Raw genomic sequence first — 15,366 nt, 5'->3', positions numbered from 1 at the left:
TTGCCGCTTTCAACTGTAATCAAAAGATATACTGCCTTCCACATCTTTTCCATTTGACGGGGCGTAGTTAGGGTACAACCACCAAAATGGAATGGGAACTGGGGGAATTACAGGGCAATATCATTTGATATGTTGTCCCACTATGTAGTGAACTAAATAACATTGCCTGTCTGATGACTTAATTTCCTAAAATACCAACTGTTTAAATACATATTCGCACCCATATATTGATTTAAAATAATACAGTACTGATCATAGGAACAGGAGTAGGCCCATCAAGTCCACTCTGCCATTCAATTCAATCATGGATGATCACCTATCTTTCCTGCACTATCCCCATATCCCTTGATGTCATTAGTATCCAGAGATCTATCGGTTTCCCTCTTGAGCATGCTCAATGATTGGTCATTCACAGTTCTCTGGGATAGAGAACTCCAAACATTACTTTACAGGGCAATCTTTCATTCTCACTCCACAGTATAAATATTTCCCACTTTCTCTGTCTGTTAGCTTTGACAAAGAGTCATTGGACTCGAAACATTAGCTCTTTTCTCTCCCCACAGATGCTGCCAGACCTGCTGAGATTTTCGAGCATTTTCTCTTTCGTTTCAGACCAGTATCCGCAGTAATTTGCTCTAGAGGCTGGTTTAGCACAGGGCTAAATCGCTGGCTTTTAAAGCAGACCAAGGCAGGCCAGCAGCATGGTTCAATTCCCGTACCAGCCTCCCCGAACAGGTGCCGTAATGTGGCGACTAGGGGCTTTTCATAGTAACTTCATTTGAAGCCTACTTGTGACAATAAGCGATTTTCATTTCATTTCATTTTCATTTTATCCAAACATTCATCACGCTTTGAGTGATTGGTATCAGGGTCACCAATCTGAGTCATTGCGAACAGAACTTGAATATATACATAATGAGACAATGGGCGTGATCTAATGCCCTCATTCCGCCCAACTCAGTGACCCGATGAGGCTATTAAATTTGCGAAGGTCTGACAATACCTCGTGAGATGTCATGACCTGGATCTTGCCTTCTCTGGATGTGATCCAGATTAACATTAGGCTCATTTGAATATGCCTATGCCACATTCTCCCAAGGCCCGGGAACTAACAGCCTCACCTGGGAGACCTTGCCATGACGCCGTTTAGCACTGATCCACACAAAGGTGACCCAGGCATAATAGCACCTGGGGAGATCTCCCTGGCCATTGGAAGCCCCCGGGTGGTTGGACTCTGGGCAGGGTGGTACCCTGGCATGCCAGCTAGCACCTGGGTACTTGGCACTGTCAGCCTAGCACCTTGGCAATGCCACCCAGGCGCCACTGTCAGGCTGGCAGGGGCACTGCCATGGTGACAGGCTGGATGTGCCAATGTGCTAGGTTTTCTGTACCAGGGATCAGGCCAGGGGGTGCCCTGCCCTTAAGAGTGGGATGAGAGGGGGTGCCCCAATCCGTGAGCCATCTTCCTGCACTGACAAGCTCAGTTCATCAGTGCAGGAAATTAGTTGTATGCGGCCTCGACTGGGCATTCCCAACCGAGGCTAAAAATAAACGGCAGTGTTCTGTAAGATAGTGGTGTCGTTCTCGGCGCTGAGAAACACCCCGCCATATGCGTCCAAAACGGGACTGTGTTTTCTTGCCTGTTAAATCGCGCCCTAGTACTGAAGGGAATATAAATACAATAGGAAATATGCACGCATTTAAATATTTTTCCAATGATTGAAGTGCAGGGGAGAATTGTGGAATAAACAAAACCATGTAGAACTGGACATTGTATAAATTTTGAAAATGATAAATTGAATTATACAGACCATTCCGATGGTAAAATGAAATTGATATCTTTCAAACGCTATCTGGCTTTTATCCCAAAATATTTTTTACATTCCTTCATCCTGATCTGGAGAAGACAGGCAGCAGTTAAGTTGTTTACAATCGTTAGAGTTATCCATCCCATGATTTTGTCTTTTGTGGCTCTATTGTTTTCTGCCCATAGATTTGATATGCCATTTACTCGTGTAACACAGAAACAATTCTCAAATTGTTGGATCAGAGAGAACAAGATTAATGTCTGCAGTTTTAGGGGAAATTTAATTTGAGTCAATTATCACAGAACATTAATACAAAAGCAAAATACTGTGAATGCTGGAAGCCTGAGGTGGAAACAGAAAATGCTGGACATACTCAGCAGGTCAGGCTGTATCTATGAAGAACAACATTTATCCTTTTACCTCCTTCCATCCCATCGGCCAGATCCTTAATCCTTCTTTCCAGGTAAAAAAGGAACTTACTTGTATTTTTTCAACTTAATATACCACATTCACTGCTCACAATTTAGTCTCACCTACACTGGGGAGACTAAATAGAGATTGCTGATTGCTTCATGGAACACCTCCATTTAGTCCACAACCATGACCCTGAGCTCTGGTCACCTGTCATTTTTCCTCTTTGCCCCACTCTGATCTCTCTGTCCTTGGCCTCTTACATTGCTCAATGGACGCTCAAGGAGCAGAACCGTACCTTTTGATCAGGCACTTTGCAGCCTGCTAGATTCATAGAACATAGAACATAGAACATTACAGCGCAGTAGAGGCCCTTCGGCCCACGATGTTGCGCCGACCTGTGAAACCACTCTAAAGCCCACCTACACTATTCCCTTATCGTCCATATGTCTATCCAATGACCATTTGAATGCCCTTAGCGTTGGCGAGTCCACTACTGTTGCAGGCAGGGCATTCCACGCCCTTACTACTCTCTGAGTAAAGAACCTACCTCTGACATCTGTCTTATATCTATCTCCCCTCAATTTAAAGCTATGTCCCCTCGTGCTAGACATCACCATCTGAGGAAAAAGGATAGAACATAGAACATTACAACATTGAGTTGGACATTTTCAGACGATAGCCATTGCCCTGATTTTTTACGTGATGTGGAGATCAGCGTTGGACTGAGGTGAGCACAGTAAGAAGTCTGACAACACCAGGTTAAAGTCCAACAGGTTTGTTTCGAATCACTAGCTTTCAGAGCACTGCTCCTTCCTCAGGTGAATCACCTGAGGAAGGAGCAGTGCTCCGAAAGCTAGTGATACGAAACAAACCTGTTGGTCTTTAACCTGGTGTTGTAAGACTTCTTACTGATTTTTACACACAGCAGCTGCTGATAGTGACAGCTGTTGCCATTTTTAAACCAATTCTAGACCCACCTTTTGTTTCCCTTGTCCCATCACCTGTTGCCTTGCACCATCATCCCTTTTGTCATTTAATCTCTCCTGCCCATCACAGACCTTCCTTTTTGTTTTTTGCTCCTCTCAACACTTTCTCTGCCTCAGTGTTTGCTAAAACCTGTTACGTCAGTAACTTTTTCCAATTCTAATGAAAGGTTATCGACCTGAAATGTTGGGCCTTATTTTTATCTTTGATTCGAGAATCAGGAGTCAGGATATTTTCTGATGTTGCAATCCTCCCTCTTACCCGGCTATTTGCATTATGGGGTGGTGGGGAATGTCCTGAAGTTCGGCTTTCTGCCTCTGCCAGCAGACCTGAGGTGGATGTAGAGTAAAGGGTTTACGTAACAATAGCTGCTGAGCATGTGCGTAAGGAGTTATGTGATAATGATGTGACGCAGAAGGGAATGAGGAGAATGTGAGAGAAAAGCAGTTGTTCTGGTGTAGTGCTCTGTAATCCAGTACATAGTTACATATGTAAATATAAGTTACTTTGAGAAAGGATCTATCCCTCCAGTCAGATGCGTTGCTAACAGTAAGATAGCCAACATCTTCCAAGTTGACCAGCAATAATAATTAATAATTGAACCCTATCGTTTGGCTGACATTTGTGAGTACGGAATTTTAAAAGTATAAGAAACCCTGCCAGAGAAGATTTGATGCTGAGCAAAGCAGGACAACTTTGGCTTGGTAGGCCGACTTGTGAAAACAAAGTGTTTGTAAAGGGTGGTAATAGTAATAAACATCTTTATTAGCGTCTCAAGTAGGCTTACATTAATGCTGCATGAAGTTATTATGAAAGTCCCCTAGTCGTCACATTCCGGCACCTGTTCGGGTACACAGAGGAAGAATTCAAAATGTCCAATTCACCAAACAAGCACGTTTTTTGGGACTGTGGGAGGAAGCCGGAGCACCCAGGGGAAACCCACGCAGACACTGGGAGCACGTGCAGACTCCGCACAGACAGTGACTCAAGCCGAGAATCGAACCCGGATCCCTGTCACTATCAAGCAACAATGTTAACCACTGTGCTACCTGTCACATTATGTAGAATGTCTAGTGTATAAAGGGTTAATGTAATATCATAATTGATCACTAGATGGAGCTGAGAACAGACCTATAAAAAGGATTGACTCTCAGGCTTCTGGGAGAGTGTACGAGAGAGTGGGGGAGAGTGTAGGAGAGAGCAGAATACAGTTTAAGACAGAGTGCATGATACAAGTATTAATATAGTTTATATTGTAGTTTAATAGATTGTTGCTTGCTATAGGAGTAAGTGGTCGAGCTGTACGTTAAGTAGTGTAATAAATGTTAGCTTTGTTATGGAACTTAGAATGTGTGGTCTTTGTGAACACTACGATGTCCATCCTGAGTATAAGAAACACAAAGAACACCACGCTACTGTGCCGTCCAAGGGAGAAATCCCGTGGGAAAAAAGCCATTCAGTTTATTGGGTGCAAATCTGAAAGTGCATCACAGCAGCAACCAGGGAAGTGGATTGAACGAGCACCAATGGCTATTTTGCAATGTCCCCACTGTGGCGGGAGGAAGGTCCACAGGTACAAAGAATGACCCGTTCGAACCGCAGAATGTCAAGGATGTAGCAAAGTCGATCGAACAATGAGCAGGATCTACAGGCTGTTCACGCTGGCAGGATATTTCAGTCCCACCGACGCACATGGGTTTCCTGGCGATGAGGGATGCAGTCAATAGAAAATCCCGTTAAAAATGGCGGGACAAGAAAATCTCACTGGCGGGCCACTTCCTCCGCTGAAAAACAGGTGGTGGGTTGCGCAGTAAATCGTGCCCAATCTGTCATTCAAAAACCCTGGGCGCGATTCTCCACTCCCACGCCGGTTGGGAGAATCGCCTGGGCCACCAAAATTTCCGGGGACGCCGGTCCACCGCCCTCCCGCGATTCTCCCAAGCGGCGGGAAGTGCCCGGTCGAGTTTCGCGGGCCGCAGGCCAGAGAATCGCCAGAGACACCGAAAATGGCGATTCTCCGGCACCCCCGCTATTCTGAGGCCCGGATGGGCCGAGCGGCCAGGCCAAAACGGCGGGTTCCCCCCGGCGCCGTCCACACCTGGTCGCTGAAGTCGTGGGCGGTGCGTGAACGCTGGGGGGGGGGGGGGGGGGGGGGGGGTGGGGGGGGGCCCGTGGGGGGGGCGAGGGGGGATCCTGCACAGGGCTTCACCTGGAATGTGGGGTGGCCCGCGATCGGTGCCCACCGATCGTCGGGCCGTCCTCTCTGAAGGAGGACCTCCTTCCTTCCGCGGCCCCACAGGATCCGTCCCCCATCTTCTTGCGGGGTGGACTTAGAGAGGACGGCAACCACGCATGCGCAGATGACGTCCGTTATGCTGCGCTGGCCGCGTCATCTATGCGGCGCCGCTTTTACGCGGGCGACAAGGCCTGGCGCATGTAGATGACCTGGCCCCGATACTGGCCCATCGTGAACCTCGACGGCGTTCACAACGGCGCGGCCACTTCGGCGTGGGAGTGGAGAATCCCGCCCCCTGTGTTTGCAAACCAACCAAGCAAAATCCTTTAAAGTAAACCCTGTACAGGAAGTTGGCTCAGTGAAATGAAAGAGAACAATGCCAATACTGGCCTGTTAACATTGACGTCAATGGGCATCATACAGAATTTAAATTGGATACAGGAGCTGGAACCTCAGTTCTGCCTGATGGAGTTAAGTGGCTGTAAAAAATTAAAACTTCAGGAGTAATCAAACTTAAAGTCAAGGTCAGTCTGATGCAACATTAAGGCACAGAGATTAGACATATTTGTCATTCAAAACCAGGAATGCTCCTTGTTAAGCAAAGAAGGTGGTATAGCTCGAAACCTAACCTTTAAATTTGAAGAAATCAATGACTAAAAACAAGTTAAATATTTTTGACAAGTAAGTCGAGACTGTCATGACCTTAACCACTCAATATTTGCCAGCAATGGCACGGAAGTTGCAAAAGGTTCAAGAGGCTCAAATGTGTAATGAGGAATGTGTGCAGATTTGCACATGCTGCCTTGATGAAGAGTCAAAATATGTTCACAGCAACCCCATCCTAAGGCAGTGCTTTAAACAATGTCACTACATCATTGATAACCTTTTGATTTATGATAAGCGGCTGGTGGTTCCATGAACTCTCTGCCTGGAGATCCTCCAAAGTTCACCGAAGCATCTTCGGGCCAACAGAGAAGCCAAGTGAGGGGTCCATACCATTAAAAACCTCTTCAGAAATAGCAAAGATTTTGATTTAACCTTCTTCAGCTACCCCTCTATGGTATTGCCAAATGGCTTCGTCCAAGATGTGGTTTTGACGAGCAATAAGTTAAGAACCCACATTCCTTCCCTTCCTCACTCATTGAGTTTGGAGTGAACAGATTCTCAACAGCCTCGAAAGGAACTGTAAAAATAGAGAATTTGGGAAGCGGCGTAAGACGATTGGTACACAGCATGCAAAGATAAAGAACTGGGGCGGAGATGGAGAGTAAAAGAGTCTAAGACTACTCTAACAATGATGTGGAGATGCCAGCATTGGACTGGGCTGGGCACAGTAAGAAGTTTTACAGCACCAGGTTAAAGTCCAACAGGTTTCTTTGGAATCACTAGCTTTCGGACTGTAGCTCCTTCATCAGGTGAGTGATGAATTGATGAAGGAGCTACTCTCTGAAAGCTAGTGATTCCAAAGAAACCTGTTGGAATTTAACCTGGCGTTGTAAGAATATGCCTAAGGTGCTACGTAATATTGATGTCACACACAAGGGAATGTGGAAAATCTGAGAGTCAAGCGGCTGTACTGACCTAACGTTTATAATCCTGTACGTAGTTGAATATGTAAAAAGAAGTTACTTTGAAAAAGAATCTTTCCCTCCAGCCAGATGTCTTGCTCAGAGTAAGACACCCAACATTTAACAAGAGCAGAGATGGAGCTGTGTTGCTGCAGAGGCAGCAGGCTTAAGAGGCCCACCTCCTCTCGATGAGACTTCCGTCCAATTATGGAGATGATCGTGAGGTCTCATAGCCCTCAATCCCTACCACCCTCACCTCCATACCACCCCCAACTCTTCATACCATTGCATACCCACCCTACCCCCTAATATCATGCAACGAGTGCAGCTGAGGAAACTGAGGGCAAACGTGAGAGTTTGGAATTGGTTTTACTCTACTACAGGGAAAAGAGCTACCTTGATGAGTATCTAGTAGTGGTTAAGGTCTATTCTATGCCTCAGGTTTAAAATAGTGTACAAATTGGTGGTAAAGTTAATAAAATATATTAAAAACGCAACATTAATAAGTGCATAATATTATTAAGTAATTAATTAAAACACATTAAGGATGACACGACAGGTGATGTGTCAAGACTGCAGCATATGGGAGCACCTGGATATCATTGTGATCCAGGGGAAACACATCTGCAGTATGTATGTAGCTTGAGGTAATTCAGCTCAGATTCATTGAACTGGAACCTGAGCTGCAGGCACATCAAGGAGGGGAAGGCTACCTGGATGCTTTGTATCAGGAGGCAGTCACACTACCTATGAAAGGGTCTTCTGATTTGCTGAATGGTCAGGGACAGGAGAGTGTGACTGTGAGTGAGGCAGGTAAGGGGGCCGAGAGGGCAGGAGTGTCAGCCTCTGCAATTGTCCAATAGATTTGAGGTTTTCTCAGCTTGTTTGGATGAGAGTGGGGAGCAAATGGGCAAACTGGCCACAACGCCGTAGTACAGGAAGCCATTCAAGTGAGGAGAGCAAAAAGGAATGTAATGATTGAAGGGGGCAATATAGTGAGAGGGATTGACACTGGTCTCTGCAGCAAAGAGCGTGAGTCCAGATGGCTGTGTTGCCAGGGTTTGGGACATCAGCTCAGGGCTGAAAAGGAACTTCCAGTTGTAGGAGGAGGATCCATTTTTCATGGTGCACGTAGGTGCCTGTTACAGCCCCAATGAGACCCATGGGATGACGTGATTGATCTCCCATGGGGCTCGTGTAGTTAGAGCTCACCCACTGAGAGGCGGAGTCCAACAGTGGGATCATTAATTCCTTTTTTAACCGCTGCACCACAGTGCTGCACCCGGGCTCAATGAATACGTGATTTAAAGACTGCTGTGGTAGAAGTGGGTTATGGTTTGTGAGGTACTGGCACCCATAGAGGCAAATTGGGGCTCTACTGTTTGAACGATCTACACCTGAACCATAATGAGATCAGTGTTCTTCTGAACCATACAACTAGGGAAGTAGAGAGGGTTCTAAACTGAACTCTAGTTTTCCTTCCTTTTTACAAGATTTCCAATCAGGCAATTTTTGTAAATGAAAGGCCTGGCAAATCCACAATATTATTTTCATGTCTCGTTGGCAAGCTGAAAATCAGCCTGCTGTTGCAGCTTGTGGTCCGGAATTCATATTGAAATTAAACATTTAGGTCAAGAGTTTCACTGATTTTTTTACTCTGATCAGTAACCTTCATGAAGACTTTACACAAATTGAGTACATAGAAAATAATGAGAGCAAATGTAAGTTTAATATTTTGTATTTTTGTTCTCTTCTCTAAATGTTTCTCAGTAGAGAATGAAATGAAATACGTTGTTCTGAATCTTCCATCATTCTATTGAACCATTTTTCTCCTTTATACATAACAGGACACCACGGACTATGTTGCATATGTGGCAAAGGACCCAGTGAATCGTCGAGGTAGTGAATGATTTTATATGTTTTTAGATTGTCACATTTCCATAGAATTACACTAAGCTGAACATGAAAAACGATTTCCTCAGAATTATACTCACACCAAATTTGGGAAAACCTTTATAAGAGCGGATTTCAAATCCCTCCGCGGTCTCAGTGCTCCCTACATTTGTAATCATCTCCATGCCGACAATCCTCCAAGATATCTGACTCCTCTAATTGTAGTCTCTTGTGCACCCCCAATTTTAATTTCTCCACCCATTGGTGGCCATGCCTTCAGTTGCCTAGTTATGGAATTCCCTCCATATTCCTCTCCACCTCTTTATTTCACTTGCCTCCTTTGAGATACTCCTTCAAGCCCATTTCTTTTTTGTTATCTGACTTAATGTCGCCTTATGTCATACTTTGTTTTACAATGGTACTGTGAAGCGTCTGGGACAGTTCATTATGTTAAAGGAACAAAATCAATGTAATTTAATAATAATGATGGCATTCTATTCAAGAAACACGTTCGAAGCCCTGAAAACTGAATTGTACTGTAACTTACATCAAAAAAATCAACAAGTCTAAGTAATCAGATTAAAAATGTGCAAACATGTTACAATCATGCAGTAACAAAATTAGACAAGCGAATTCAACAGGTAACAGGGGAAGAGGATGCCACTCCTCCTGTCTATTGCCTGCAGCAGACCATCCAAGGCAGCAAGACAGAACCTTTGTGTTTTCTCAGCACTTGGCCCTTCAGCCATTTGTCTCCTGGTGTTTGCAGCCAGAGTGCACCACCCCTTTAAGAAATGCTGGCTGTATTTAAGTGGCATTGTAGATGTCCAATATCCCTCCAGGATAGTATTTCTGTAGTACCATTAATAAACACCCAAGTCAATTGCAACAGGTGCATACAGTACTTAATTCTGGGTGCAATCGAATATCTAGGCCATACCTCAGGGTTATTCTACATCATGTATCTCTCCAATACAATCCATATTAACAAAGGGAAGTTCTTCTGATTTTCTTGATAGCTTATTGGGTAAATATTCCATGTGAGATCGCCATCCTTAAAGCATAGGAACAGGAGTAGGCCATTCTGCCCTTTCATTCTGTTCTGCCACTCAGTTAGATCATGGCTGATTTGTACTTATTTCTATTTATCTGCCATTGATCTATAATCCCTTGATTCTAATTCTCCTCCCGCACCATAATCCCTTGATACACTTAACTAACCAAAGTCAGTCTTCCACAGTCTTGAGGTTATAAGGCATGCAAAATATCAACTGGCCCAGCATTCAAAGGCTGTTTGGAACTTGGAGACTGGGTCATGGGGTTAAAGGGGATAGGGTGGAGGCTTGGGGCTTAAGTAGGGTGCTCTTTCCAAAGGCTGGTGCAGACTCGATGGGCTGAATGGCCTCCTTCTGCACTGTAAATTCTCTGATTCTATCTATGATTCAATTCCATGATTGCACTCACCTTTATGTGAAAAACTGCTTCCTGATTTCATTCCCAAATGGCCATGTTCAATGATTAGGGTTTTGTCCCCTTGTTTGGATTCCCCCACCTGAGTAGCTTCTCTGCAGCTTTATTGCTGAATTTTTCTATCGATTCAAATTTCTCAAACAGATTATCCCTCAACCTTCAAAAACCAAGGGAAAACAACTCATGTTTATGCATACTATTCTCATAATTTAATTATTTTATACTTGGTACCTATTATTTTGGTGAATCTGTGCTACATTTCCTCCAAGGCCAATACATCCTTCGTGAATCCAGTACCCAGGACTGAACTCTGTACTTCAAATGAAATCTGAGCAAGGTTCTGTACAAATGAAGCACAACTTCCTTTGTATTCTAACCCTTATGAGATACAGGCTAACACTGCATTAGTCTTTTTGATTAATGTTTTGTACTTGCACACTAGCTTTTACTTGGAATCCCAAATCCCTTTGCTCCTTCACATTTTGTCCTGGCTCGATGTTAAAAAAAATTCCAATTTCTCTTCCTTCCATTTATTATTGCCTTCTGATTATTCAAGTACATTCCCTTTATCCTTACTCTCTGTCCGCCACCTCCCAACTAATTGTCAATTCATGTCCAAAGGTTACCTACAACGTCATGTTTTGTTTTATTTGCTAACAATCTTTTATGCAGTACCATAATCAATGCTTCCTGGAAGCTCTTATATGCAACTTCCATAGATACTCCTCTGTTAGTGACCTCATCAAAAGATTCAACTTGTTCAGTCAGAAATGGTCTCCTCTTCATAAATCCATGCTGACTTGTTGATCAGACTATACTTGTTTAAATGCTCCATCACTGTCCCCGATGATCGATTCTTGTAATTTACCCACAACTGAGGTTAAATTGACAACATCAGTGTCTGGGTAACTGCCTCCTTCCTGTCTTAAATAGCGGAGTGGCAGTACAGTTTTCCAACATGTTTAATGTCCTTTAGGGAATCCACTCAAATATAAAGTCTGTTAAAAAGTCTAAAAGGAATGAAACTAAACGGATCGCTCAGCATCGATCTAGGTATCGGAAATGACAACAGCACACCTAGCCAGTAAAGTCCTCCTTACCAACAGTTGTCTCACAAACTAGTCAAGCAACAGCCTGACATAGTCACGCTCATGGAATTATACCTTATAGATAATGTCTCTCACACTGCCATCACCATCCCGGAGTGCGTCCTGCCTATCGGCAAAAGTGGCAGCACGGTGGTGCAAAGTCAAGATGGAGTTACCCAGGGAGTCCTCAACATCGACTCCAAACCTGATGACGTCTCATGGCATCAGGTCAAACATAGGCAAGGAAACCTCCTGCTGATTACCGCGTGCTGTCCCTCCTCAGCTGATAAATCAGTACCCCTCCATGTTGAGCATCACTTGGAGGAAGCATTAAGTGTGGCATGGGTGCAATATGTACTCTGGGTGGGGAATTTCAATAGCCATAGCCAAGAGTGGCTTAGTAGCACCAGTACAGACCAAACTAGCTCAGTCCTAAATGATATAGCTGCTAGACTGGATCTGCGGCAAGTGGTGAGGGAACCAACAAGAGGGAAAAGCGTACTTGACCTCAAACTCAGCAAATCTGCTTGTTGCAGATGTATCCATGACAGTATCCATAGGAATGACCACTGGACAGTGCTTGTGGAGACAAAGTTCTATAGCGACCAAGTCCAGTCTTCGCATTGAGGATAACTTCCATCATGTGTGGCATTACCACCTGAGATAGAAATGAGATAGATTTTGAACAGATCTCGCAAATCAAGCTGGGCAACTAAGAGACGTTGTGGGCCATCAGAATTGTATTCAACCCCAATCTGTAATGTCATGTGAGGGTCCCTTTAAGAAAAATGTGTTTTATCAAATGGCTGCAGTGCTGTCACTGTGTGGGTGGAGCTGGGCTGTGATTCTGTCTTTTACTTTCATTTTGAGCTGGAAGCTGCTTTGTGGCGCTGAGTTTTTTGGTTTCAATTTCAGTTGGGAGCTGCATTCAAACAAAGAAGGTGTATTTTTGGTCTCTCTTTCTGCATGCTAAAGAATGTCTCCAGATCACTTAATAACTTCAAAGTAATACCTGTTTTCTGTAAGGAATTCGAACCTACTGTTTTGTAGGAAAAGGGTGTTTGGCTTATGGATGTTGTTAGGAAAGTTACTAAGGGTTACCTATAGAGTGCTGAATCTTTGGGGGGGTATTTGTGTTGGTATTGATAAGATGTTTACTGTGCTTTTATAAAATGGTAACTGGATTCATAGAATAAACATTGTTTTGTTTAAAAATACTTAAGATCTCTGTTGCATAACACCTGGAAAGTGCACCCTTGTGCTCCCCATAACCAAAATCTATTAAAAGTTGTAGGTCAGGTGAACTCCATGATATACTTTGGTGTTCTATAAACCCTGACCCATAACAGTAACCTCATGGCCTAGCATATCCCCCACTCTACCATTACTGTCATGATATTCAAACATACATCATAACACATACATAATGATAGACAGACCAACGGACCAATTAGCACACATAACATGACAGCCAATCACAGACAAGAGCAGACACAGTATAAGACAAGAAACACGACACTTCCTGGGCAGTCCATCTGGAGACAGCGCAGGGCCAGGACCTCATTAGCAAGACACTCACACAGTCACAACGTGCTGAGTACCAAGTCAGATGTATAAATAGATGAAATAAAACTGCGTTGTACCAATCGCAACCGTGTTGGTTCGTCTGTACCTCAGAGCACCCAACGCCTCAATTACCACCAAGCCAGGGATCAACCGTAGTTGAATGAAAAGTGCAGGAGAGCATGCCAGGAGCAACATTAGGCATACAGAAAAATGAGGCATCAACCTGGTGAAGCTACAAAACAGGAATACTTGCATACCAAACAGCACAAGCAGCAAGTAAAATACAGAGCCAAACAATTCCACAAACAAGGGATCGGATCTATGCTCTGCAGTCCTGTCACATCTAGTCGTGAATGGTGGGGGACAATTAAACAACTTACTAGAGGAGGAGGTTCCACAAATATCCCCATCCACAATGATGATGAGAGGGAGAGCCTAGCATATCAGTGCAAACGATAAGCCTGAAATATTCGCAACAATCTTCAGCCAGAAGTGCTGAATGGATGATCCATCTCTACCTCCTCCGGAGGACCCCAGCATCACAGATGCCAGGCTTCAGCCAATTCGATTCACTCCACGTGATATCAAGAAATGACTGAAGGCACTGGATACCAGAAAGGCTATGGGTCCTGGTAATATTCCAGCAATAGTACTGAGGATTTGTGCTCCAAAACTAGCTGTGCCAAGCTGTTCCAGTACAGCTACAATGCTGGCATCTACCCGCAAATGTGAAAAATTGCCCATATATGTCCTTGCACAATGCAGGGCAACTCCAACCAAGCCAATTACCGCCTTATCAGTCTACTCTCGATCATCAGTAAAGTGATGGAATGGATCATCTGCAGTGCTATCAAGCATTACTTGCTTAGTACTGATGTTCAATTTGGGTTCCACCTCAGACACTCAACTCCTGACCTCATTACACCCTTGGTTCAACTATGGACAAAATACTCCAGAGGCGAGGTGAGGGTGACTGTCCTTGACATCAAGGAAGCATTTGACCAGGTGTGGCATCAAGGAGCCCTAGGAAAACTGGAGTCAATGCAAATCAGGGCATAAACTCTCCATTGGTTGGAGTTGGAGGTCAATAATCTTAATTCCAGGACATCACTGCAAGAGTTCCTCAGTGTAGCGTCCTGGGCCTAACAATCCTCAGCTCCTCCATCTATCAAATGGGCTGCTTTGTCTTGGATGATGTCGAGCTTCTTGAATATTGTTGGAGTCCCACTAATCCAGGCAAGTGAAGAGTATTCCATCACACTCCTGACTTGTGGCTTGTAGATTGTGGATAGGCCTTTGGCAGTTAGGAGGTAATGACCATTTCCAACAAGAGTGAATCTAATCATCGCCCCTTGACATATAATGCCATTACCATTGCTGAATCTCCCACTGTCAAGATCCTATAGGTTACCATTGATCGGAAACTAACTGGACTATCCACATAAATACTGTGACTACAAGAGCAGGTCAGAGGCTGGAATCTAGCAGCAAGTAACCCACCTCCAAGTAACCCACCTCCAGGAGAGGGTGCTGCCCAGGATGGGGGACCTACAGGAGAATGGATATGTGGTCTGTGGGAGTGATGGGTCAGTCAGTCAGTAAGCCAATCACTACTCAAGTTTGACAGATCCTCCGGGTGGAGCCCGGTGGTTTCTCACCTCTGCAGCGTCTGCCAGCCTCATTCACTCCAGTCACCGCTCCTCAAAGAAGGTCCTCAAGTCCGGCACCCCTCCGGCCCTATCCCTCTGATTATGGATGGGGGGTTGGGTGGGGGTGGATGCCCCCTTGGCAGGGGTAGGGGGGGACGGCAGAGCGCTGGTGTCTACTCACTCGGCACCATTATTGCGAGCTGGCTGAGGTTGGCTGAGCAAGTGCAGCTTAAGTGCTGCTCGAGCTTGTTCGCGGGGGGCTGGCGAGTGCGGTCCCGACGAATCAGGTGGAGAGCCAACATTAGGTGTGAGAAGCCCGTGATGCCTCGTTTAGTGGACCAATTAATGTTGAATAGCATTGCCGGCCTCGCTGGGCCGAACGCTGGGAAGCTTGCAGCAATTCCCGCTCGCTACCACACTTAGAAGGTTTTACGGAGAATCACGCCCGATGGTTCCACAGTTGGAATAGAGGCCTTCAAAGCCTCTGAAAGGAATGGGAGGAGGTAGCCACGGAAGTCAGTTCTTGGAGTCTGGTCCTGGGGACCTGGCTGCAGTGCCAGTAAAGGTTCAACCCACACGAATGGTAAATGTCATACAAATGACATCTTCTACCCAATGCACCATGAAGCTCTCGCACTGCTCAATGCACCACACACTCATCGCTCCTCCATCAGCAATCAGGACTAATGC

The 15,366-nt window shown here is 44.9% G+C and overlaps 1 protein-coding gene across 1 annotated transcript in view; it reads left to right on the top strand.

Annotated features, from left to right (window-relative positions):
• shc3 (SHC (Src homology 2 domain containing) transforming protein 3) overlaps positions 1–15,366 on the top strand; it is a 442,272-nt gene that overhangs the window by 329,706 nt on the left and 97,200 nt on the right. Inside the window, exon 6 of the mRNA XM_072516775.1 lies at positions 8,858–8,909. Within this exon, the coding sequence (XP_072372876.1) occupies positions 8,858–8,909 (52 nt within the window). The remainder of the gene's footprint in view (positions 1–8,857; positions 8,910–15,366) is intronic.

This window comes from Scyliorhinus torazame, chromosome 9 (genome assembly GCF_047496885.1).
Source record: "Scyliorhinus torazame isolate Kashiwa2021f chromosome 9, sScyTor2.1, whole genome shotgun sequence".
NCBI lineage: Eukaryota > Metazoa > Chordata > Chondrichthyes > Carcharhiniformes > Scyliorhinidae > Scyliorhinus > Scyliorhinus torazame.
This window is presented reverse-complemented; position numbering and strand designations above follow the sequence as displayed.